The sequence below is a fragment of the Prionailurus bengalensis genome, chromosome D1 (genome assembly GCF_016509475.1).
Source record: "Prionailurus bengalensis isolate Pbe53 chromosome D1, Fcat_Pben_1.1_paternal_pri, whole genome shotgun sequence".
Taxonomy (NCBI): domain Eukaryota; kingdom Metazoa; phylum Chordata; class Mammalia; order Carnivora; family Felidae; genus Prionailurus; species Prionailurus bengalensis.
The window spans coordinates 110277137-110302969 of NC_057346.1; the positions used below are offsets into that span (position 1 = coordinate 110277137).

At 43.6% G+C, this 25833-nt stretch overlaps 2 protein-coding genes across 8 annotated transcripts in view; both read left to right on the forward strand.

The window, feature by feature from the left end:
* CD1H11orf80 (chromosome D1 C11orf80 homolog) overlaps window positions 1-21126 on the forward strand; it is a 95624-nt gene extending 74498 nt beyond the window's left edge. For all 3 annotated transcript variants that reach the window (XM_043581739.1, XM_043581740.1, XM_043581741.1), the window contains exons 11-16: window positions 3024-3145; window positions 4292-4402; window positions 6107-6205; window positions 17291-17366; window positions 20684-20871; window positions 20969-21126. In XM_043581739.1, the coding sequence (XP_043437674.1) occupies window positions 3024-3145; window positions 4292-4402; window positions 6107-6205; window positions 17291-17366; window positions 20684-20871; window positions 20969-21034 (662 nt within the window). In that variant the 3' untranslated portion in view covers window positions 21035-21126. The remainder of the gene's footprint in view (window positions 1-3023; window positions 3146-4291; window positions 4403-6106; window positions 6206-17290; window positions 17367-20683; window positions 20872-20968) is intronic.
* A 97-nt stretch (window positions 21127-21223) lies between these two features.
* On the forward strand, window positions 21224-25518 carry RCE1 (Ras converting CAAX endopeptidase 1). Of its 5 annotated transcripts, none has more exons than XM_043581748.1 (8): window positions 21226-21448; window positions 21585-21687; window positions 21781-21864; window positions 22095-22173; window positions 22701-22868; window positions 22997-23068; window positions 23340-23402; window positions 24866-25517. In XM_043581748.1, exons 1-8 carry the CDS (start codon window positions 21264-21266, stop codon window positions 25078-25080), a joined length of 969 nt encoding a protein of 322 aa, XP_043437683.1. In that variant the 5' UTR covers window positions 21226-21263; the 3' UTR covers window positions 25081-25517. The 5 variants fall into 5 exon arrangements, with proteins under 5 accessions (XP_043437685.1, XP_043437683.1, XP_043437684.1 ...); XM_043581747.1 differs by lacking the exon at window positions 24866-25517 and adding an exon at window positions 23687-24359 and having other exon boundaries at window positions 21230-21448; XM_043581751.1 differs by lacking the exon at window positions 24866-25517 and adding an exon at window positions 23687-24359 and having other exon boundaries at window positions 21442-21448; window positions 21785-21864.
* The last annotated feature ends 315 nt before the right edge of the window (window positions 25519-25833 follow it).

The window sequence follows — 25833 nt, forward strand, 5'->3', positions numbered from 1 at the left end:
GAAAAACACTGAATATGAGCAGGAGTTAGCTTATGTGTTTTAATCCAATAAACCCTGAGGGATAAATTTACGTGTTTCTCAATGCCCTTCTAAACTTTGAGGGAAGTAGCAAGAAGTGGAGCTTATAAATATGTGGGGAAAGATTCATAAGCCTCCCTTTTGGTGCTCCCAGTATGTTTCTGTATTCTTTCTCTGTGAGCCAGTGTTTTTTCTTGGGACTCTACTCTGAGCCATTCCAGTGCTTGTTTGGTGTGGCCCTGCTCCCACTGAGTCATGAGAGAAATGACACAATTTATATCCCCAGATCAGAAGAGCTCATGCTGACTGGTGCCAACTATTTTTTGAACAAACTATTGTCAGTTGTGGGATTCTTCCTGCTGCCTGCCCTCCATGCATCTCCTGTCTTTCTCCACTATCTATTGTTGAGGAGAGAAGCACTATCTTCCTGGGCTCTGCCTTGCAACTCTTTATTTGAGGAGCTGTTTTTGTCTGCTGCCCCTGGTGTTCTGTTCATTAAGGCCCTGGAATGGGAGCATAGAAGAGACCCAAACTAATGAGGCTTCCAGCAGTGAAGACAGAATGAGGTTGCGTAGGGTTGTTACCTGGCTCACACTCATATGGACAGAGGCTGATAAGAGAAGAGCTTAGTATAGGGGAAAGGACTTCAGGTAGAACCAAGAGAGCTGTTCATTTAGTTTTTGAGAGAGTGAGTGAGCAGGGGAGGGGCCAAGAGATAGGGAGAGAGAGAATCCCAAGCAGGCTCCATGCTGTCAGCGCAGAGCCTGATGTGGGGCTCAAACTCACAAACTGTGAGATCGTGACCTGAGCCAAAATCAAGAGTCAGATGCTTTAACCAACTGAGTCACCCAGGCACCCCTAGAGAGCTGGTTCTAACTTTACTTCTGCCACCAAATTGCTCAGTGGTTTTTCAGAAGCAAGTCTCATAAATCATCTGATCCTCTCTTTTCGTATATTTAACATGAGATTGGTAGACTAGGGGCTAAAAGGCCCTTTCAAGTCTCAAGACCCTCTGAAGACTTAAGATCTACTATCTTCTAGTGAGGTTGTTTTGTTGTTTTTTTTTTTTCCGTGTGTGTGTGTGTGTTTGGGAGAGTGCAAGCAGAGGAGGGGCAGAGAGAAGGGGACAGAGGATCAGAAGCAGGCTCTGTGCTGGTGGGCTGACATTAGCGAGTTTGATGTGGGGCTTGAACTCACAAACCACAAGATCATGACCTGAGCTGAAATCAGACGCTCAACTGACTGAGCCACCCAGGTGCCCCCTGATTTTTTTGAGGTCTTCTAGAGGGAGTACCACATTCAGTCTTCCCTAGGATGATGTAAAGTCTGATACCATGTTCTGAATCCTGTTATTCCTGAATCCTCCCATACCTGAAGAACTCAGATTCCTTAAAACCAGTGTTTTCTATCATTCTTGTAGTAAGTACTGTGATAGTTTATACATCTCTGCTTATCTTGACTCTGAAGGCCTGCAGCATCTCAGGTAGTGACAATACTGAAATAAATAGAAATTCATCACTGCATTAGTAAACATAGTATCTTTTTAAATTTCCTTACATATCTTGTGGTTTAGGACTAGCCTTTGAAAAAAGATGTACTGTGAAGGTAGGTAGATACAGATATATAGATAGAGATATAGTAATTTTATCTTCTTTCTCCCTTATTCTTTTTCATATCCTTGAAAGCTTTCTGTAGAGCTACTTTTAGGAAACAGATTGTGCAGAACTACAGTCTGTTTCCATGTGTCTTAAAAAAAATCACTTAACTGGCCTCCTGCCCACCTTGTCATGGTAACTTTTCTATGATTAACTCATTATTTTGCTACAGCGTTAAAGGCATCTGGTGGTATCAGCAGTTTTAGGAGAACAAACTTGTAGCTTTTTAATTAAATGTCTGCTTTCAAAGGGGTCTAACTGATTTCTTGAGGCTATTCTTAGGACCAAACTATAGAAAACAATAATCCATGTGATATCATCATAGCAATAACAATATTTTCCCTTTGAATATTGCAATGTACATTTTAGAACACTTCATATATATTATCCTAGTTTATCTGCACAACATGCCTGTGAGAGCGGGTGTTATAAAGCCAATTTTAGTTTTGAAGTGAGAACAGTCAAGTGACTTGGTCACCATTAGTTAGTGGTAGAATTCACTCTAGAATCTATGTTCTCCTAACTCCAATTTTGGACCCTTTTTGAGCAGATCACATAGTACATTCCTTTCTGGGAAGGCATCCTTGTGCCTTGTGGTAGAAAATGTACTTTCTGGTTTGCATTTTTAATGCAGCCCTGAGAAAAGCCAGCCAGCCGTTGGCTGCTTCACCATAGTACCTTTGAATAGACTTTTCAGGGTAGAGTAGAAAAACACTGAAAAGGAAAGGTTTCCTCAGGTGTGAAGTGAATTTGTCTTCCTGTGTCTGTTGCCTCTGAGTCATCAATGCGAGCCTACTGCTGGATGACATATTTTGCCTGTCACTCTTACCTGTTAGCTATTCTGCTGTGCAGTGGTGCCTGTGGTTACTTTATCAGAAATAAAGTACTTTTTCTATACCACAGCATATCTGAGAGGATTAAGACCCTGACAGTAGCAGTGGCTCACCACGGCAGTGATGCTCAAACAGGAGATGAGTAGGGTAGATACAACTTTCCAGGAGGCTTTCCTCTTCCTCATTCTCCTGTTCTTTCAGAGTCACAAGTATCATTGTCTGTAGTGATGTGGTATATATTTCTGTTTCTAATATTAATCAAATAGGAACCCTCACTTGTTTCTTCAAAAATAATGTCAAGCTTCACATTAATTTTTGAAGCTTTCTTTCATTTGTAAGTGGAACTGGGTGGGTTTGTAAGTTGCTGGGATTTTTGGGGGGCAGTGGGGGACTAAAAAAGTAATTATTTGTAGATAGGCAGAAGGGGCCTCTTCTTCTAAGAGCCTCTTTCTCACGCCCACCCTGACTCACAGCACATGAACATCAGTCTTAAAGTGGCCATTCTCACTCCCCTTAGGAGCCCATACTTTGCTCACCGTTCATCTCAGTGCCATCCTCATGGAGAGCCACAGTGTAGTGCAAGATTCCATCCAGGTGACTGTGGACCAGGCCTTGGAACAGTATCACCAGGCTGCCAAGGTAATAAGAAATTCATAACTCCTTTTCTCCTACTTTCTCTAAGAAAAAGAACTAGAGGAGCACCTGGGTGGCTCAGTCAGTTGAGCGTCCAACTTTGGCTTGGGTCATGATCTTGCAGTTCATGAGTTCCAGCCCCCCATCGGGCTTGATGCTGTCAGCACAGAGCCCTCTTCAGATTCTCTCTGTCTCTCTCTCCCACTCTCTCTCTACCCCTCCCCTTGCTTGTGTCTGAAGCAGGCTCCAGCTCAGAAGCAGCGCTGACAGCTCAGAGTCTAATGTGGGCTCAAAGCCACGAACAGTGGGATCATGACCTGAGCCAAAGTCGGACACTTAACCAACTGAGCCACACAGGCACCCCAAGAAATCTTTAAAAAGAAAAAAAGAAAAAAACTAGAGGATATGACAGACCTGGAGAGCCTTCCTCGCTTAATGCCCTCTTCCTCTTTTGTCACCTTGGCTGATCCTTACACTGCCTGTAGTCTAGGAACTCAGGCTTTACCTTAGGATATGTCATTGTAACCATCTTGCAGTAGTACTTCCATAATACTACAATTCTACTACTAGTCTTACCTACTAGTAGGTGAATTTGAGTAAATGGGGACAAAATAATAGAGAAAAATGACTGATAATGCACCTGTTCCTTACTATCTTCCCTTCACACACATACTTCTGGAGCTATTGCTTCACTAAATCTTATATTCTCCCCCCATTTCCCAATGCTTTATAACATCACTTTCTCTTATCTGACTTTCTGATTTCCTCCATCCTGTGTACTTGTGGTAACATATTTCTTCATATGGCCCCCTTCTCAGGGGAAAAAACCAACCACACTAAGAGCAAAGTTTAAAGCTTTTTGTTTTTAAATACTATGTGCATCTGTTTTATTGCCTAGTGTCTTACGGGTTGGTTATCTTTTCTGAATGTGTCTGTGTCAGTAAGTCATCTCTGTAAAAGGGGAGTATATTGTTTCAGTACCTCAGTGTCCTTTATATGACATGATCTCAGTAAGTGTTGTTGATTGGAGTGGGGGGAAGAATTGTTGAAATCCTGCCCTTACTGAAATCTTTGATTCCTTGGGGATTCTCTGAACCAGCAGCTTGGGATTATTTTAAACTGCCATCTCCCCTTACTTGTTATGTTCCTTAGGATCATCAGAAATTGCAGGCCTCACTCTCAGTGGCTGTGAATTCCATCATGAGTATCGTGACTGGAAGCACCAGCAGTAGCTTCCGAAAGATCTGCTTCCAGGCCCTTCAAGTTAGTAGACTGGAGCCGCTTAAAAGTGCCAGGTTTTTAACAACATTCTACCACCTATCTTAGTAATATGCACAGAGCTTTTAGAAGCATTTCATTTTAGCCTCTTGTGATCCTATATGGTATCAGGCTTGTGGTGTTTTAAAAAACATTTGTTGAATGGATAGTGTACTATTTTATAAATGGGAAAATAAGTTATTTAAAATTTCCACTTCCTTTAGGTCACATAGCTAGCTCCAGTTAGAGCTAAGACTAGATCAGTGATTCCAAGTTCCTTACTGAAGAATGTTTGTTACCTCGTGGTTACAGAAAACATTGGAAATAACTGAGTAGCCTTATTTGGCAGTATGGAATAGTGTAACAGTTGAAATTAGAGGACTGAGTTCAATTCAGAACTGGCTATGTGGACTCAGGCCTGTACTTAACTTCTCTGAGCTTCATCTATAAATTGGAAAAAATAATAGTACCTCACAGGGTTGTTATGAGCGTGAGGGCTAAGTATATAGCATATGGTAGGTTCTGGATAAATGTTAGTTTCCTTCCTTTTAGAATTCTGTGCTGACCGGTTGGTATTATCAGTTGGGTGACACATTCATTCTGTGTCTATTTTATTTTTTGTACTTTATCTTGAAAAAATAGAATAATGTATTCAAATTTAAAAATAACTAATAATATTTATCACTGTAATTACAATTTTTGCATATTATCTCATATAAGCTATATTGTATAGTTGTAATATATTCATATATAATTTGACATTTCCTCATTTCAGCTGTCTTAAAATTTGTATCAGTTACCCAATTCTACTACATTGATTTAATCTGATTTAATAAGCCATTCCCCTAATGATAGACATTTAGGTTGCTTGTATTCTTTTTGCTAATATAAATAGTATTTCAGTTAATACCTCTATGTGATATCTTGCTTCTTTTGAATTATTTCTTAGAATAAATTTCTATACATGGAGTTACTAGGTCTAAGAGTATAACACCTTTATAATCTAGTGCATCTTACAGCTTCAACTATCTGGGTCATGTGGATAGCATAGGGTAATGAAAAGAACACTATGTTGGCAATTCTAAAGTCAGTCCTAACTTTTGTACTGACTAGCTGTGAGATCTTCAGTGGATCACTTCTCCTTTTTAGATTTCAGTATTCTTGTCTATAAAATTAGTGTGTTGTGTTAGGTGGTTGCTCTTGTCCCCTTTAACTCTAATATCCTACCATTCTATACTAAAAAGTAGAGGTTATTACCCATTGCTTATGGATGCTAACTATCATCTTGTTCCTTTCTTCCCTAAAAGACTTACCTGAGGAAAGTTTCTTATTTCAGCCTTATTTGAATACAGTGGAACCTATGCTGTCTTGGAACTTGTTCTGGAGGAGAGCAATTTACATAATCCTTTTATGAACAGATGGATCTCTGGGATGTGTATCTCCTATAGAGATAAGAGAACAAAGGCCTTGTTTGAAAGATCTTGCTTAGGTAACAGAAATTGGAAGACACAGAAGCCACAGCTACTTGTCTCATGCCAGTTTCACAGGCCTTCTCTCTACTTCTTCTGTGTTCATTGGAATTAAGGAAACTCTTAACACAAACATGGTTTGCCTTCCAATTTGTCTCCTCCTCTTCCTATATCCTGTAGGTACCTTCCTTTTGGTTTCCAGTACTGGAATTCAGCATATTCTCTCTCTGGCCCATTTTAGGCAGCTGACACTCAAGAGTTTGGGACTAAACTGCATAAATCATTTCATGAGATCACCCAGCACCGATTTCTTCCCCACTGCTCATGTGAGGTGAAGCAGGTAAGTATAAATAATCAGTACTTTAGTGGAAATCTTCCATATTGATATATGTGAACCCTAATACAGGGTGGGTAGGTGCAAGTACTTTAAATTTTTTATTTATTAAAAAAATTTTTTTAACATGTATTTATTTTTAAGAGACAGAACATGAGTAAGAGAGGAGCAGAGAGAGAGAGAGGGAGACACAGAACCTAAAGCAGGCTCCAGGCTCAGAGCTGTCAGCACAGATCCCGACACGGGGCTTGAACTCACAAACTGGGAGACCATGACCTGAGCCAAAGTCAGATGCTTAACCGACTGAGCTGCCCAGGCGCCCCTAAATTTTTTTATTTTTTTTTTAATGTCTATTTATTTTTGAGAGAAAGAGCACAAGCAGGGGAGGGACAGAGCGAGGGAGACATAGAATCTGAAGCAGGGTCCAGGCTCTGAGCTGTCAGCACAGAGCCCAATTCTGGGCTCAAAGTCACAAACCACGAGATCATGACCTGAGCTGAAGTCAGACACTTAACTGACTGAGCCACCCAGGCACCCCAGGTACAAGTACTTTAGATTGCACATTCTGAGGTTGGCCTTTCAGCAAGGAAGTCTGTGGTTTAGGAAAACTTTAATAGAACGTAGTATTACACAGAGGTCAAGAGCATGGTTAGATGTTGCTCAGATTTTATTTCCACCACTAACTAGTTGTGTCATATTGTGGAAGCTATTTAATCTTTCTAAGCCTTAGTTTTATCTGTAAAACAGGAATGACACATACCTAAAATTGTTGTGAGGTTTGAATAAAATAATGTACATAAAGTGCTTGGCACATATTTACTCTTACAATGGTGATGTGATCAAAGCCATACTTTTATCTATTCACCTTTCTGGGTGCTGGAGATATAGAATTGCATTAGTTAGTGTCTCCACCCTCGAGATCAGAAGGCTTCATCTTGTTTTGTGACAGACTCCTCTAATGAGTGAAAAGAAATCAAACTTAGGAAATTCTATATATCTCCAGATTCTAGGTAATTTTTAGTGTTGTTCCAAGTAAAGCACACTTTTCTGGCCTTCTTGGCTCCAGTCAGTAGGATTGACTTTTCTGGAGCTAAAGTATAATATGAGTAAATGAAGGAGATTAGGGGTGATGTTATACAGTGGCTTCTGGCCAAGATGGAGTAATAGGAACCAGATTTATTCTTCTGTGTGAAATAACAAAAATCTACACACGATATATATAACAATGTTTCTCAAGACACTGGCCATCAATGAATAGGATAATCATTCCTGAGAAATGGAAAACAAATGAAGTGAGCCCTATGATTACCCTAGCATACTGCCTAGAGAAAGTACAGAGGCCATTGAACAGGGAGAAGACATCCAGGCAAAGCCTAGTAGTCTCCCTAAGTTGAACAGATGAAGTGGAGAGTCCCGGGATGCCAAGACAGCTGAAGTTTTCAGGGCAGAGTACCAGAAAAGAGAGAGTTGCACAGAGAGAGAATTCTGGGAATCTGCAGTATTCAGTATTCAGAATAGTATTCAGAATAGTACTAATCAGCTCATTCTTGTGAAGAAACTATGCAGGTAAAGAACCATCCAGACGGATAAGAGGGGACAATATGCAGAGCTTACACAGGGCTAGAGATAGTGCATATTTCCATCAACCAGAGAGGAAAGCTTTATAATTTATGGAGCATCAGGTAGAATACTAAGAAGAGTCTTGCCTTGGGAATGGAGAAAAATTACACCTCTGCTTAATAAACACTCCTCTGGTCCTGCCTAACAAAGCTTAAAAGCAGAAGCAAGATCTAAAGGGATCAAGTTGTTTTCAAGTAATTCAATAGCATCACAGAACAAAGGTCAAGAATTTTTACAAGAGTATTAAAAATATCCAGCACCCACCAAAGTAATATTCACAGTGCCCTGCATCCAATCAGAATTATCAGGCATGCTAAGAAGCAGGAATATACAACCCACAATGAAGAGGAAACTCCATCAAATGATCAATCATTTAATGAAAACCGATCCAGAACTGACACAGAGGATAAAATTAGTAGACAAAGACATTGAAAGAGTTATTATCATAACTATATTCTGTATGTTCAGGAAGCTAGAGGAAAGACTGAACATACTAAGTAGAGATGTGGAAGGTATTAAAAAAGACTCAAATGAACTGTAAAGATGAAAACTATGATGTCTCCGAGGTGGAAATTACACTGAATAGTATGAACGGAACATTGACACTTAAAAACACATAGCAGTAGAAACTATCTGAAATGAAACACAGTTGTAAAATAATATTGATGATGATGATGATGATAGTAATAGAGCATCGAGCACCTGTGAGTTATGGGACAACTTCAGGTAGCCTATTATGTGTGTAATTGAGGAATCTGAAGAAGAAACAGGCAGAAAATATATTTGAAGGAATAGTGGCTGAAAATTTTCCAAATTTGATGGATTCTATAAAACCAACAGATCTAAGAATCTTAAGAAACCCCAAGCCCATGAAACAAAGAAAACTACACCAAGACACATCAAAATTAAATTGGTTAAAACCAATGGTAAAGAGAAAATCTTAAAAGCAAACAAGGGTGAGGAAAGCTTATGTACAAGGAAACAAAGATAAGGATTACAGAAAATTTCTCATCAGAAAAAGTATAAGATAGAAGAAAATGGAGCAATGTCTTTATAGATAGTACTGAAGAAAAAACCTTCAACCTAGAATTCTTTACCTAACAAAGATACCTTTTTTTCTCCAAATGTATTTATTTGTTTTTGAGAGAGTGAGAAAGAGCATGTGCGTGCACACATGAGCAAGGGAGAGGCAAAGAGAAAGGGAGAGAGAGAATCCCAAGCAGGCTCAAACTCACAAACCGTGAGATCATGACCTGAGCTGAAATTGAGAGTTGGACACTTAACTGACTGAGCCACCCAGGCACTCCCAACAAAAATATCTTTCAAAAAAGATGAAAAAGGACTTTTTCTGACATACAAGAGTTGAAAGAATTCATTATCAGCAGTTGAGAAATGTAAAAGAAATCCTTCGAGCAGAGAAAAAGTGATAACCAGCTGGAAACCTGAATCTAGGTAACTACATGGATAAATATAAAAAAATTTTTTTTCTTATTACTTAAATCTCTTTAAAACATAATTAACTTTTTAAAGCAAAAATAGCAATAATATGTTGTGAGGTTTATAACCTATGGTGAAGTAAAATGTATAACAATAACAGCACAAAAACCTGGAGGAGAGAGATGGAAATATACTGTTTTAAGGACATACTGTATGTGGAATAGTGTAATATTACATGAAGGTAGACTGGTAAGTTGAAGATGAAAAGAACCATCAAAATAATATAAGGATTTACAGCTATTGATCCAAAAAAGGAGATACAATGGAGTCATAAAAAATATTCAACCCTCAAGAGAATGAGAAGACAGTCCACAGACTGGGAGAAAATAATTGTAAAAGACACACTAGTTAAAGGACTATTACCCCAAAAATACAAAGAATTCTTTTTTTCTTAAAGTTTATTTTGAGGGAGAGAGAGGGAACAAATGGGGCTCAGTTGGTTAAGTGTCCACCTCTTGATTTCAGTTCAGGTAATGATTTCACCATCGTGAGATCAAGCCCTGCTTTGGGTTCTGCACTTAGCATGGAGCCTGCTTAAAATTCTCTGTCCCTCCCCCTCTGCCCTTCCCCTGCATGTGTACATGGTCTCTGTCTCTCTCTCTCAAAAAGAAAAAAAAGAGAGACTATAAAGTAGATTTCAGAGCAAAGAACATTACTAAGGATAAAGAGAGTCATTTCATAATGATGAATACAATACAGTGAGTACAACATAATGAGGATAATAGCCCCCAAACATTCATGAAACTTGATAAACTTTTGAGAGAACTTTAAAATAAATGAAGCAAAACTGATAGAACTGTAAGGTGAAATAGACAAGTCCACAATTTTATTTGGATATTTCAACATACTTCTCTCAATAATTGATAGAACAAGTAGACAAAAAAAAATCAGTAAGTCTATGAAAGTCTTAAATAACACTATGAATTAACTTGACTTGATATTTATAAAACACTTTGCCCAACACAGCAGAATATTCTTTTCAAGTGCAAAAGGGACATTTAACAAGATAGGCCATATTTTGAGCCATTAAATACATCTCAATAAACTTAGAGGATTCAAGTTATACAAAGTATGCTTTTGATTACAATAGGATTAAAGTAAAATCAATGACAGATATCTAGAGGGGCACCTGGGTGGCTCGGTTAAGCATCTGACTCTTGATGTTGGCTCAGGTCATGATCTTACAGTTCATGGGTTTGAGCCCCATGTTGAGCAGAGCCTGCTTAGGATTCTCTCTCTCTCTCTCTCTCTCTCTCTCTCTCTCTCTCTCTCTCTGCCCCTCCTCCCTCCCTCTCTTGCTCAGAAATAAATAAATAAACCTTAAAAAAAAGATATCTAGAAAACTCCAAATATTTGGAAATTAAATGACACACTTATAAATAACCCATGGGTCAAACACAAAATCAAAAGGGAAATTGGAAAAGTATTTTAACTTAAATGGAAATGCAAATTATCAAACCTGAGACATCACTAAAGCAGTACTTGGAAAAATACCTATGTTAGAAAAGAAAAAAGTCTTAAATCAGTGATCTCAGCTTAGACTAGAATAAGAGCAAATTAAACAGAAGAAATTAGATAATAAAGTCAAAGTGGAAGTCAGTATAATAGAAAAAAAAACAGAGAAAAATCAATGATATTTAAAGGTGGTTCATTGAAAAGATTAATAAGATTGATAAACATTTAGCCAGACTAATCAAGATATAGGAGAGAAGACACAAATTTCTACTACCAGAAATTAGAGAGGTGACATCAGATATTAAAAGGATTATCAGGGACTATTATGAACAAAGTTTACTTCAATAAATTTGACAACTTAGATTAAAATTTTTTTTTTCAACGTTCATTTACTTTTGGGACAGAGAGAGACAGAGCATGAACGGGGGAGGGGCAGAGAGAGAGGGAGACATAGAATCGGAAACAGGCTCCAGGCTCTGAGCCATCAGCCCAGAGCCCGACGCGGGGCTCGAACTCCCGGACTGCGAGATCATGACCTGACTGAAGTCGGACGCTCAACCGACTGCGCCACCCAGGCGCCCCGATAATTTTTAAAAAAAAAAATTTTTTTTCAACGTTCATTTACTTTTGGGACAGAGAGAGACAGAGCATGAACGGGGGAGGGGCAGAGAGAGAGGGAGACACAGGATCGGAAACAGGCTCCAGGCTCTGAGCCATCAGCCCAGAGCCCGACGCATTGACAACTTAGATTAAATGGACAAATTCCTTGAAAGAAATTACCAAAGTTCACTCAAGAAGAAATAGCACTATATACCTGGTAGTTCTCTATTAAAGAGATTTAATTTTCAGTTGAAAACCTTGAGACTATTGAGACTATTTTAAAACTGTCAAAACTCAAGAATAAGAAAACAACCCAGTTTTTAAAATGGGCACAAAATGTGAACATACATTTCACAAAAGAAGATACACAAACAGCAAATAAAGACATGAGAAAGATGCTTAACATTATTGGTCATTAGGGAAATGCAAGTCAGAACCACAATGAGACACCATTTCACACCTGCTTGGAATAAAGACTGACCATACCAGGTATTGGCAAGGATGTGGAAGAACTGGAGCTCTTACACCCTATTTGTAGGAATAAAAAGTGGTACTGGGGCGCCTGAGTGGCTCAATCGGTTGAGCGACCGACTTCGGCTCAGGTCATGATCTCACGGCTTGTGAGTTTGAGCCCCGCGTTGGGCTCTGTGCTAACAGCTCAGAGCCTGGAGCCTGCCTCGGATTCTGTGTCTCCCTCTTTCTCTGCCCCTCCCCTGCTCACGCTCTGTCTCTCTCTGTCTCTCAATAACAAATAAAAACGTTAAAAAAATTTTTTTTAAGTGGTACATCCACTCTGGAGAATAGTTTGGCAGTGCTTAAAAAGTTAAATATATACATCATATGATCCAACCATTCTACTCCTAAGTATTTATTCAAGAGAAATGAAAGCATATGTCTACACAAAAATTTATACACTAATGTTCATGGCACTTCTGCCATATTTGTAATAACCCAAAACTGGAAACAACCCAATGTCAGTAGGGAAATTGATAAACAAACTGTGGTGTGTCCATTCGATGGAATACTACTTGGCAATAAAAGGAATGAACTGTTGATAATACACAGTAGTGTGGATGAATCTCTAAATAGCCCTGCTGAATGAGAAACCTCAAAATACTGGATCAGTTGTGGTAGTGTCCAAGGGGGAAAAAGCCCTGAAAGACAAGAGTACATACTGTTTGATTGCACTTACATGAAATTTTTCAAAATGCCAACTAATCCTTAGTTACAGATCAATGATTGCTTGAAGATGGGAGGTGTAAGAGTTTCAGGGAATGGTTATGAAGTTCAGAGGAAACTTTTGAGGGGGACGGATATGTTCATTATCTTGATTGGGGTGATGGTTTCACAAATACACATATATGCCAAAACTTACCTAATTGTACATATTATATATATGCAGCTTATTTAAGTAAATGTTATATTCCAATACAGTTGCTATAAAAAAATTACACATTTCTGAGAGAGTAATAGATCCTTTTGTACTTCTACTTTTCTCCCTCTCCTACTTTAGTTTGCCTGATTGGATGGAGAAGTTTAGGTGCCCAGACACCCAAGGATCACAGCATCTCATAGATTTGCTTATCCTCTTCTGCTTTGTAGCGAGAAAGGCTAGAGGATGGGAGTGAAGTCCCTGTAAATGCTCCCTTCATCACACCTTTTTTCATTGCTTTATGTACCTTCTAGGAAGCTCATTCCTTGAATGCATTTGCTGTTCCTTTCAGCTGGTTCACTGCAAATACTCTTGCTGATGTCCCTCCAACTTGGAATGCTGTTACCCACAACTTGAGCAAACAAATTTCCACAAACTTCATGCTTAAAAACAACAGAAATTGTATTATCACGATTCTGGAGTCCAGAAGTCTGAAATCAAGATTTTAGCAGAGCTGTGCTCCCTCCAAAGGCTTTAAGAAAGATTCCTTCCTTTCCCCTTCCAGTTTCTGGTGGCTCCAGATGTTCGTTGTTTTATAGCCACATTACTCCAGTCTCAGCCTCCATCTTCACATGGCCTTTCTGTTATGTCTCTCAAATTTCCCTGTCTCTCTGATAAGGACACCTATCATTAGAATTAGGGCCCACTTTAAATCCATGATGATCTTATCTTGAAATCCTTAATTACATTTGAAAAGACTTTTTTTTTCAAAATAAGGTCACATTCTGGGGCTCAAGACTTGGACATACTTTTTTGGGAGCCATTGTTCCGCTCGTTACAGCCATCCACATCTTCAGATTTCCAGGGATAAGGAAATTTACCCTAGATTTCAGGGTAAGGCATACATCATTATCATAGGACCTAGGATATATGGATAGGATCTAGAAGTGTTTCAGCCTGTGAAGACGTTTTGCTTGGGCCTCTCTGATATCCCAGTGATCTCTCAAAAGGAAATGATCTGACCTCTTTTGCCCCCTTCTGTTGTTATAGTGATGGCTTATAGCCTCTGGGCCATTCATAGTCCAATTAATTTGGCAGATGGCTAGTGAACTCAAGGTCTTAGTAGTCCTAGGTCTTAGAAGAAAGGAACATTTATTGGATCCTTAATCTGTGCCAAGACTTCCACTTTAATACCACAAAGATCCTACAAAATATGTTGTAGTTTTCCCATTTTATAAATGAAGAAACTAGTTAGAGAACTTTCCTTATTTGCCCAGAATCACATAGTTAATAAGTGGCAAGGCTAGGCTTTGTACTGAGGTCTCCTGGTTCCAAAGCCTAGTAACATTGTTACCATATAGGACTGGTATAGGAATGTTCCATACCATATAACCCAGGGAAGATGAGTGATCAGAGGCACTCATGAGTAAAACTTGTGCTTCTGCACTTAAGACCATTACTATTTCCTTCTTATAATATCCCCTTGGTGATAAATAACTTGATAGTGGCACAAGAGTGGCACCCAGTGGCTTCAGCTAAAAATTACAAGGGTCAAATTCTTTTACCTCTGGACCAGTCCCTCAGTTTCTATTTTTATTTCTTTAAATGTTTATTTATTTATATTTGAAGGGGGTGTGGGTTGGGGAAGAGATAGAGAATCCCAAGCAGGCTCCATGCTGTCAGCTCAGAGCCTGACGCGGGGCTCAAATCCATGAACCATGAGATCATGACTTGAGCTGAAACCAAGAGTCAGTTGTTCAACTGACTGAGCCACCCAGGCACCTCCCCAGTTTCCATTTTTAAACTGATAAAGTAGAATAGCTGACCTCTTGAATAATATAGAATAAAACCATCTATGGCTGTTATATAGTTTATGAAGAAGTAGAAGAAATGAGAGAATATGTATTTAGAGTTTTATAGAAAATATTTAAGAAAAGGCCATGCCAGGAGTGGAGATTTATAGCTTGGGTGTTGGAACATAGGACAGTGGGCCATAAAGGGTAAACAAGATAGTTCTCCAGGGCTAGTGTCACAGATGTCTGTAGTGACTGAAAACATAAACCCATAATAAGAGCAGTGACGGGGCGCCTGGGTGGCGTAGTCGGTTAGGCGTCCGACTTCAACCAGGTCACGATCTCGCGGTCTGTGAGTTCGAGCCCCGCGTCAGGCTCTGGGCTGATGGCTCGGAGCCTGGAGCCTGTTTCTGATTCTGTGTCTCCCTCTCTCTCTGCCCCTACCCCGTTCATGCTCTGTCTTTCTCTGTCCCAAAAATAAATTTAAAAAAACGTTGAAAAAAAAAAAAAAGAGCAGTGACAAGGAGGTAATTTTCTCAGGAAAGGTACTGTTTCCTGAGGCAGGGAGGGGAATTAAATGTCTCACAGTGTTAAATCCAGGGAGGTGTATCCTGAAGATAGAGCTGTCTCATTTGGGGGAATCTGATGATGAATGAAGGGTATACAAGATTCCCCTAGGTCTGAGAGCTTTATATCTGAGTGTGAATTTCCTTGGTGATATTAGTTTCAGAATAAGAGAAAGTTTTGCCTATTACATGAGATTTTTCAGGGAAGAATGAAGTAAGAAAATAAGATTTCTCTTGGGGCATGTGGGTGGGTCAGTTGGTTAAGTGTCCAACTTTGGCTCAGGTCATGATCTCATGGTTTGTGGGTTTGAGCCCAGCATCGGGCTCTGTGCTGACAGTTCAGAGCCTGGAGCCTGCTTCAGATTCTGTGTCTCCCTCTCTGCCCCTTCCCCAGTAGTGCTGTCTCTGTCTCTCTCTCTCTCTCTCACACACACACACAAATAAACATTAAAAAAAAAAAAAAAAGCTTTCTCTCGAAGAAAAAAATGGAAATTTTCTTCGTACAGTTTCTTTTTTACACCGTTAGGGTCATCTTTACAATTCTGTGTTCCTTGGAATGTACTTAGTAGTTGAAGTTTTATTTAATGAACAATACATGACAGTATTTTTTATTGAGTTATAAGTCACCATAAAATTTACCATTTTAAGTTGTACAATTTAGTGGCTTTAAATATAATCACTGTGCTGTGCAACAGTTACCACTAAATTCCACAATATTTCCATCATGCCAGAAAAAAACCCTGTACCTATTTGTAGTCAGTCCCAATTCCCCCACCTTCCATCTCCTGGCAACCACCAGTCTACTTTGTCTCCATGGATTTTCCTATACTGGTTCACGTAAATGGAATCAAAATAGGTAGTCTGGCTTCTTTCACTAAGCATAATGTTTTCAAGATTCATGTTGTAACACGTGATGGTACTTCATTCCTTTTTATGGTTGAGTAATATCCTTTTGTATGGATGTGCCATATTTCTTCTACCCATTCATCAGTTGATGAACCTTTATGTTATTTGCACTTTTGGGCAATTATAAATAATGCTGTGAACATTTTTGGATGGACATGTTTGTAAATCTCTTGGTTATATATCTAGTAGTAGAATTGCTGGGTCATATGGTAACTCTATGTTTAACATTTTTAGTAACTTTCAAACTATTTTCCAAACTGGCCATTTTACTTACCCAACAGTAATGTGTAGTGGTTCCAATTTTCTACATTGTCACCAACTATTGATATTGTCTATTATTATTGTTGTTATTTTATTACTATTACTACTACCATCCTAGTGGGTGTAAAGTAGTATCTCATAGTGGCTTTGATTTGCATTTCCCTAATGAATAATGATGTTGAGCATCTTTTCATTGGTTTATTGGCCATTTGTATCTCTTCTTTGGAGAAAGGTCTCCAACTCTATCAAACCCACTTTTAATTAGGTTGTTTGTTATTGAATTACAAGAGTTCTTTATTCTGGATACAACTCCCTTACCAGATATGATTTGCAAATATTTTCTCCCATTCTTGTGGGTTGATTTTTCACTTTCTTTATTGTGTTCTTTGAAGCACAAAAGTTTTTAATTTTGATGAAGACTGTGTCTGTTTTTAAATACTTGTATTTTTGAAAAACAAGCTAGGATTGGGTTCTGATCTTAGTAAGCTTAGAGAAACTTTTGTTTCTCTATCCAAATTGAACCAAGTGTGGCAGGACTTTGAAAGGCTACAGAGGACGACAAAATGTGCCAGGCTTCCCAGGTTTGACTTCAGTCAGTTATATGTAGATCACTTACCTCTATGCAAGACACTGTGCTAGCTATAAAATGATGCAGTCACAGAGAACCTTACCTTTCAAGGAATCTAAAATGTGGAAAATGGGACACACATAAAAATGATAAATAAGGGCAGGCAGTGCATCTTCAGAGCCCAAGGAGTGGGGCAGATGGTAAGCAAGTTACCAGAGGTCAGAAGAGGTGGGAAATGCCTGGAGTACCTGGAATGAGCTGCAAAGGCTCTAACACAAGGAAGCCCTGATGATTGGGGTTGGGTAGGGGAGACTCGCATAAGCGAGGAGGAAGAGGGAATTGCAGGTAAGGGAGGGTAGCCCTGTGAGGCCAACAAAGCCACCAGGCACACTTGTCTCACTGGAGCTTGTTCATGTTCCTGCAAAACTCACTTAGGACTTCTAATTTTTAAAGCAACTGCTCCCAGAGAAAAATGCAGAGCAGAGCACAGAAGATGCACATGAGAACAGCAGTCCAGAACTCCTTACAGGTAAGGGATCAGCTTCTCAGGTGGGCCTAGGAACAAAGCTCAGAAGTGAGGTACATTGGCTTCAAGCTTTCAAACTACACCTTCCACACCATAGCAAAATCATGGGACTTGGCCGGCTTCTACCACCACTATGGGTGTTCTGGAGCAGCAGGGGGGCATTCCCTCCCCCAAGTTGGTATGATAGAACTAGAAATTCCTAGTAACGTTGTACAGTTAAAGATAGCTGCACATGAAGGGGCAGGACCCTGAATCTAGTTGGTTCCTTCACATCTTTTCTCATTACTGCTGTTCTCCCTGGTTTTGGTTACTACTCTGGGGCTCTGGAAGCTACTCCTGGGTACAGAATACCATCTCAATCTTGATGTATGTTATAGGGAGTTGTCATTGTGTGTGATATGGTGGTGATTGTACTGGTCTTTTCCCCCTCTCCCTCCAACACTTACACAGCCTTCAGAGCCAGCAGTGGCAGAGAGATGTGTGTATGGCCGGGAATAACCATAGCCACAGGTGCCTGAAACTGATAGTGCAGGTGCCAGGCACCTGCTCTTAATTCTGAAAACAATCTTATGATGTAGTGTTACTATTCTCATTTTGCAGGTAAACTGAGACATTTACAGAGATGTCAGTAGACTCACCCAAGGTCACACAGCTAGTAAATGGCAGAACCAGAATTCAAACCCAGGCAGTCTGGCTCCAGAGCCAAGACTAGCAGGGATGCACCATCAAACAAAACAGAGCCTGGGCTTGTGGGAATTCGGGGACTGACTTCAGCACCTATACTTTGTTGGTAAAATTCCTCTTTCCAGGGTCACAACTACAACATACTGCATGATGTCCAAACTTAGGCCTAAGAGGTATTCCTGAATCATTCTGTCTGTTGAACCATGTTTCAAATGTTGTGGGGGCTGTTGGCTACTGAAAGAACCCTGCAGTGAAGGCTGTCATAATAAAGCAAAGAATCTATTTTTATACATTAAGATTTGGAGATTTAAAAGAATGAAAGTATACCACATTCAAGTCAGTATTTATGTAGTGAAGACTAAAAGAATAAGCACTTCCCTTAGAAGGGAGAAATTAACGTTCTATCCAGCACCTTCTATGGACCCAGGGGGATGCTAGGCTTTTCCAGTGACCCCTCTGACAGTGACCCTTTGGCATGGGCAGCAGTAGTCCCCTTTCACAAGAGACAACCCAGACTCAGGCTGGGTAGAGTGCTCTCCAGGAAAAGAATCTGAATTTCAGCCTATGCTTTCTCCACTGCAATATAAGCCTTAAAATCTAGGCATTTATTATCTGGTGAACCACCCCCCACCCCCACCTCCCCAGAAGACTGCTTGAGCTGCTCTGCTTTACAAAGTTGCAGCTCCAGTCACCATCAATCCTGTGTCCCACCCACATGGGCAGTTCTGCTAAAGAAAATCACTGAAAGTTGGATGATGCCACCATACATCCATGGTCCATTTACTGGTGGCCTCCAGCTATCGGTCCTTTGTGTCGTCTTTCTGGCCTCATCAGCAGCTACTCCATTCTTTCAATAATCTACCCAGTCTCTGACTCCTGTCTTAGCCTCCTACTTCACACTTAGTGCCCAAACTGTATCAGCATGGGGATCCATCCCTGCTAGGCTCAGGGGTGGCATTAGCCCTGTTGCTTTCTCAGGATCTGCTTGCATCAGCCATCACTTCTGCACCTTCAGTTTCCCTTCTGAGGTCTTTCCTCTCAGCAGGGCAATCTCTTATTACTTAAAAAGAAAATCTCCCATGATCTTGAACTTCTTCCATTTATTTCTCTCCATCACATCTCAGCCAGGGTTCTCAATCTGGCTCTCCCTTTCTCCTTCCCAATCTCCAGGGCACTTGCTTCTTCTGTGGCCTCTCTTGTTTGGGAAGGCTTTGTATTTACCAAATTGTACATTTATCTTTACCATACATGAACTATTTACAAAACTCAGCACTGTAAAATTGTGACTTACGTCATTCTTCCCTCTGAGTGCTCTCTTTACCTTCCTTTGGCCACCCTAAACTGTGCTTGTATAGCACTTCTTCCCTGGCTGCTCTCTTCCATCCCAGGCATTGAACCTTACATCTGGGCTCAAGACTCCCCAGTTGGCATGACCGGCCCAGGCCTCTCTGGAGTGCCAGATGGGAGATTTATCTGCTCACTAGGCAGGTCCATGTGGAGGTCCCATTGTTACCTCTACTATGATTAACAACACCACTCCTTACCCAGTTTTTCACATCTGAAATGAGATTCACTTAAGATGCCACTCATTATCATGTACCACACCTCCTATTCTGTCGCCAAGACCTGTCGATATGGCCTCATGAATATACTTCTGACACCTAGTGTCAGAAGTGGTGCCTCCATCCATCCATCCCTGCTGCCTTCCCTCTCCTGGGTTCTTAAAGTCTTCTTGCTTCTAATTTGACTCTAGCCAACACCTTTGACAGAATAATCTTTCTAAGATACAAATTAACAATGTATCTCCAGTGCTTATTAAAATTCTTCCCTGCCCACTTTCTACAGTAAAAATCCCTGTTCTTAAGTCTTCTCTGATTCGTACTAACCCCTTCAGATTCATCTCCTAGGAGCCCCCCCCCCCCCGTTTTTTGCATTTTATGGAGCATACTAATTAATGCCTTTGGGTATTTGCCTCTTTCCACCTGGAATTCCTTTCCTCTTCCTTGTTGGTCTGGCATATTTCTCTTTATCCTTTAAAACCCAGCTGAGACATCTCAGGGAAACCTTTCTCCACCTCTAGGAATGGTTAACAACTTCTTTCCGTGTTCTATCCCTGGGCTTTGTACACACTTCTGAATCCCTTCTAGCATGAGTGAGTTTTACCCAGGGAGCAGTTCATTGAGCTACATTCCCAGGACCTGCTCAGACAGAATTTATGGATCCAAACTCCCTTTAAATTTGCACAAGTGCATCAGTTAATGGTAGGGAGGGTGCCAGTGGGCACTGCTCAACGCAGTGTGAGCTACGAAGGGAGGGGTGAGGCTGACTTTCAGGCAGGGGGATCGCAGCTTGGCAGGGAGGGAGGAGCTGGATAGTGCAGACTCCACGAGGAATCTGTGCAGATAAAGAATGAGTGGGTGCAAGACCCAAGTGAGGATGGAAACCAATCTGCAGCCTCGCCCTGTACGACCGGGGCTGCCGAGTTTTGATCCAGACAGACCTGATGAAAGGAATTTGAGATGGGAGGGCTAAGAGAGCCGGGACCAGCTCCTCCCTTCTCCCAGGTGTCTTCAGCCCCAAGGATCTTTCTAGCACTGGGCCGTGGGCGTAAGGTAAGTGGGCTTGTTTTCGTCTAGGAACCAGCGAGCAAGTGGAAAACAAGAGGCTCAAGAGGGGCAGCCTCCGGCGGGGCATGGAAGAGACGCAGGCTTTCCACTCTGCCAGAGCCCCGAGCCAATTAGAGGCCGCCGCGCGCCGCACAGAGCCTGCAGGGGCCTTCCCGACCCCTAGCGGAAGCAGGGCGAGCCCTGGGGGCGGCCTGGAGGTAACCGGGCGAGGGCCGCGCAGGTGATGGAGCAGAGGGAAGGCGGAGACGGCCGCTGCCGATGGGTCCTCACCCCGAGCTTCCTTTCCTCCCGCAGGACTCGCTATGGCTGCAGGAGGTCTCCAATCTATCCGAGTGGCTGGATCCCGGCCCTGAGCCCTAAGCTAGGGTGATCTCCCCATGCGCCCACGCCCGCTCGGTAGCTGCCGGGGCAGCGTGCTGTCTGTTGTTCAATAAACCTGCTCCGCGCGCGCAGCTTCTGCTTCAGTGTCGGGGGCGGGGTCAGGGGCGGGGCTCCCGCGCCGCCGGATGACATCACTTGCACTTGCAGCAGGCGCGGGTCGAGCGGCGGCGGGATCGCGTCACTGGTGCGCGCCGCGGCTCCGGGCGCGATGGCGGCGCTGGGCGGGGATGGGCTGCGCCTGCTGTCGGTGTCGCGGCCGGAGCGGCAGCCCGAGTCAGCAGCTCTGGGCGGCCCGGGCCCTGGGCTGTGCTGCTGGGTGTCTGTGTTCTCCTGTCTTAGCCTCGCCTGCTCCTACGTGGGCAGCCTCTACGTCTGGAAGAGCGAGCTGCCCAGGTGCGGGGGCTGCGCGCGCGGCCGGAACCCGCGCCTCCGCGAGGCGGGGCTGTGGGCGGGGCTTGGGCGATCCGGGGGCGGGGCCGCGCTGTCCAGACGAGGCTGTGGGCCCTTGAACTTACTGCCCTCTCCGTAGGGACCACCCTGCAGTCATCAAGCGGCGTTTCACCAGTGTGTTGGTGGTGTCCAGCCTCTCGCCTCTGTGCGTGCTACTCTGGAGAGAACTCACAGGCATCCAGGTGCGAAGGAGGCGGGGCAGAGGGCAAGAGGGGGAGGATCTCAGGGGTCTGAGAGGAGAGAGCAAGACTGATGCCTCCTTTCCTGTGGCTCAGCCAGGCACATCCCTGCTCACCCTGATGGGCTTCAGGCTGGAGGGTATTTTCCCAGCAGCACTGCTGCCCCTGCTGCTGACCATGGTGAGTACTTGTTTTATTTTTCCATTTGTTAGCATGACGTTCCTTTCTGTGTGTGTGCGTGTCCATCTTCTGACTGATGGGCGACAGAAATTGTGAGATGGCCCTTGGGTATGCCTGAGTGGGACATCCTGGCTAAGAATAGGAAGCTTTAAGTCTTACGAGTTCTCTTCTGGGTTAGGGTAGTGGGACTGTGGCTTAAACTATTTCTGTGATTGCTTTTTTGTCCCCAGATCCTTTTCCTGGGCCCACTGATGCAGCTCTCTATGGATTGCCCATGTGACCTGGCAGATGGTTTGAAGGTTGTCTTAGGTGAGTCCTAAGGGCTGAGAGAAAAAGCAGGCAGCCCAGCACAGTGGGGAAAGGGAATAAGTGGCCTCATAGTGAGTCCTGGACATGAGATGGAGGAGATGTTATTGGTTTCCAGATCAGTAAAATGGGAACATGTAACAGATGACCTGTAAGAGTTGGTTTCTGAAATCCAAGGAGGCACCTAGGAACCCCCAGCAGTACTTTGTGTGCACTAAAATGTGTTGTTCCTTCCTCCCCTAATCTTTGGCTTCCTCAAACCAGAGCTGGTCTTGGGTTCTGGTTTTGATGTTTCCAGAATTTGCTACCAAAATACCTTGCTTCAGCTATTCATGTCTTTTCTTTCAGTTCTCGAGACATTGTTTTATACTGCGTGTGATAACAAAGCTCGACTCTTAAATGTCACCTCAGGAGTATTTATGTCTGAGTTTGTCAAGGGAAAGGCTGTGAGAGAAGGGTCCCCTGGGGCCTCTAGGAGTTCTTTGTTCCATACCCTGTCACTGATTACTGGTCCTGAATCCCTTCCTTAGCTCCTCGCTCCTGGGCCCGCTGCCTCACGGATATGCGTTGGTTGCGGAACCAAGTGATTGCGCCCCTGACAGAAGAACTGGTGTTCCGGGCCTGTATGCTGCCTATGTTAGCACCATGCACAGGCCTGGGCCCTGCGGTGTTCACCTGCCCACTCTTCTTTGGAGTTGGTAAGTTTGCCTAACCTGGTTCTGTTGAGATGTTCCCAGCATGAGAGCCAAAAATGGGATTTGGGGCAAGGGTGTGGCATATAAGGCAGGCATAGAGGAACGTGACATGGTTCTCGCCTTCCTTCCAGCCCATTTTCACCACATTTTTGAGCAGCTTCGATTCCGCCAGAGCAGTGTGGGGAGCATCTTCTTGTCTGCAGGTGAGTCTTAGAAAGCTTGCCTGGGGCAGTCCTGGGTTAGGGTGTGTAGGGGTGTCCCTCATAGCCATTCTGGAGGAAGAATTGGGAACAGAGGGATGTAGTATTGGAAGGGCCCCTGGCCATGGGAGTTGGGGTGTAGAGGACAGCCATAGGTGCTGGGGCAGGCAGCCACTGCCCTCAGGGGGAAGGGGAGGTTTCTGGCTGATGGGTGTGCAGTGCTGGGACTGGAAGAGCATGCAGGTGTGGTCACTCGAGGCCTCCCCGTCTCCAGCGTTCCAGTTCTCCTACACAGCTGTCTTCGGCGCCTACACTGCTTTCCTCTTCATCCGCACAGGTTGGTCCTCAGTCTCTCACGGGTCCCTGGGGACTTGGGCCCACAGGAGCGGGTGGGAATACGGGAATGCTGTGTTTGTTGTAGGAGTGACAAGTTTCTTCTACTATGGTGTTTGAAACAGGCAGAGCCAGGGCTCTCAGTCTGGTGAAGTCTGAGAGGTGGAAGGGAGCAGAGGCCATGTGGTGTGTGTGGGCGGTCATTGACTTCCTATTTTAGGGATGTGGGTGATTGGCCCTGGGAGGCGGTGGGGCTGCTCCATGAGCTACTCTGTCTCCCCTCCCTAGGACACCTGATTGGGCCGGTTCTTTGCCACTCCTTCTGCAATTACATGGGCTTTCCTGCCGTTTGCGCAGCCCTGGAACATCCGCAGAGGCGGCCCCTGCTGGCAGGCTATGCCCTGGGTGTAGGACTCTTCCTGCTTCTGCTCCAGCCCCTCACGGACCCCAAGCTCTACGGCAGCCTTCCCCTTTGTGTGCTTTTGGAACGGGCAGGAGACTCAGAGGGTCCCTTGTGCTCCTGACCCATGCTCCCGTACATGCTCCTACGAACTCTCACGGGCTCCCCAGCCCTTCCCTGTCAAGGGGTACTGCAGGGGAGGAGCTGGCTGGGGTCCCCGAGATCTCAGGAATTTTTGTAGGGGATTGAAGCCAGAGCTAGTTGAATCCCAGGGACCAAGAGAAAGGAGCAGATATCCAAAGGGTGCAACCCCTCTCCAAAGGGGGTTGAGGAGCAGCTGGGAGTGAGGGGACAAGGGGCAGGTCCCAGGAGCCGTACACTCCCTTCCTCACTTTGGACTGCTGCTTTTCTGAGCTCCTCTGCCCCCCTCTGCCTCTGAAAAGCTGCTCGGGGGTGGAATTTACAAAATCCCTCCCCCCAACTTCCCAGGGTTTTCTCATTGTCTTTTTGCATCAGGACTTTGTATTGAGATACTAAAGAGATTTAACTTGGGTAACATGGCCTTGGACCTTTGAGAATCAATCTGTTTGGGGTCTTGTGAATGTGCCCACCACCTGTCTTGGCTACCTTGGACACTGACCACTGGGCGGGTCAGCCTGGGAGGCACAGTTCCCTGAAGTGAAGGACAGGATGGGGTCCTCTGGCTGCCTTCCTCCTTTCTTAGCCATGCCCCAAGTTGTAGCACATGGGGTTCTGGGACTGCAGGTACCAGGTGTGAACTCAGCTCATCCTGGGGCCTGTGCCTTGGCTACTAGGGTCAGGGGATGGAACGTAGGGCCATGACCTCAGTGATGGAGTCTCCAACCTGTATCCTCTGAGAGAGCGGAGGGTCGACTGTGGGGCCTCTACCGGGACCTCCCCAAAGTCTACCAGCTTCACCTTACACAGGAAAAAATAACAGGTCCAAAATGGTAGAGGAACCACCTCACGGTCACCTGGGTAGTAGAGGCTTTCCTGGCTCTCTCTGCCTTGGGTCTCTGCCACCGTGCTGCTTGTCTCGTCCCTAGAGGAACTCAGAACAAAGGCTGCAGCCCTGAGAACAGCAAGGACCCTGCCAAATAACACTGTAAGTCAAGATTCTTTAAGTCAAGATTCTTTCTTAGACTCTTCTAGTGTTGTACCTGCCCATCACCTTCTTTTTAGAATGGTTCTCATATTTTCATTCCCTTGCCCCTGGGATTTTTTAATTTTTGAAAGGATATACTTTCAGGTCCCACTCTAAACTCAAGGAGGCTGTCCCAAGTCTTGTTCCCTGAGGCTGGTGGTTGAAAGGAAATGGATGTGCAGTCACTCCCCAGGCACCCCCAGCTTGGCTGTGACTAAACGACATTCATCTGGATCTAAAAAGTCATCTTGATAGTCACACACCTGCCTTGCTGTGGAGAGCCTTCCTGTCCTCCCAGCCTGTGTAGCAGCTGTTGGGGAGGCAGATGGGGTATGGGGCTGTTTCAGAGGGTACCTTTGGGATCTTGGTGTCCAAAGAGGAGGAAGCCCAAAGCTGCCCCCCAAATTAGATTGTGGTACCTGAGGAGCACTGGGTTGGCAGAGTGCTGGGGACATACTGCCTGCCTGGTCCCCTGAAGGTTGGGAGATCCAAGCTCTGCTCCTCCCCTTCCTCATGCTACTGCTCAGAGCTACACAGCACCCCCATTTCACCTCACCATGGTCACCTCCCCTGTGGAGGTTGGGGGTGGGTAGCAATGCAGTGATGCATGCAGGGTTGCCAAACCCCCTGCAGGTGACAGATTCTCCTGAGAGCTTGCTTATGGGAATGGGCGGGATTAGATCTTGAGACTCTTAATCCAGTGCTGACCTCCCACTAATATCCTCCCCCAAAGGCTCCCACATCCAAGGGTTTTTTGCCCATCTCCCGGAAACTGGTGCCTGTTCACATCCAGTCCTGAACTATCGAAGTGGCAGGCTGGCCCTGAGTTTAGGAAGTAAAGCAGTGTGGCTGGAAGCAAAGCAGCTCCAC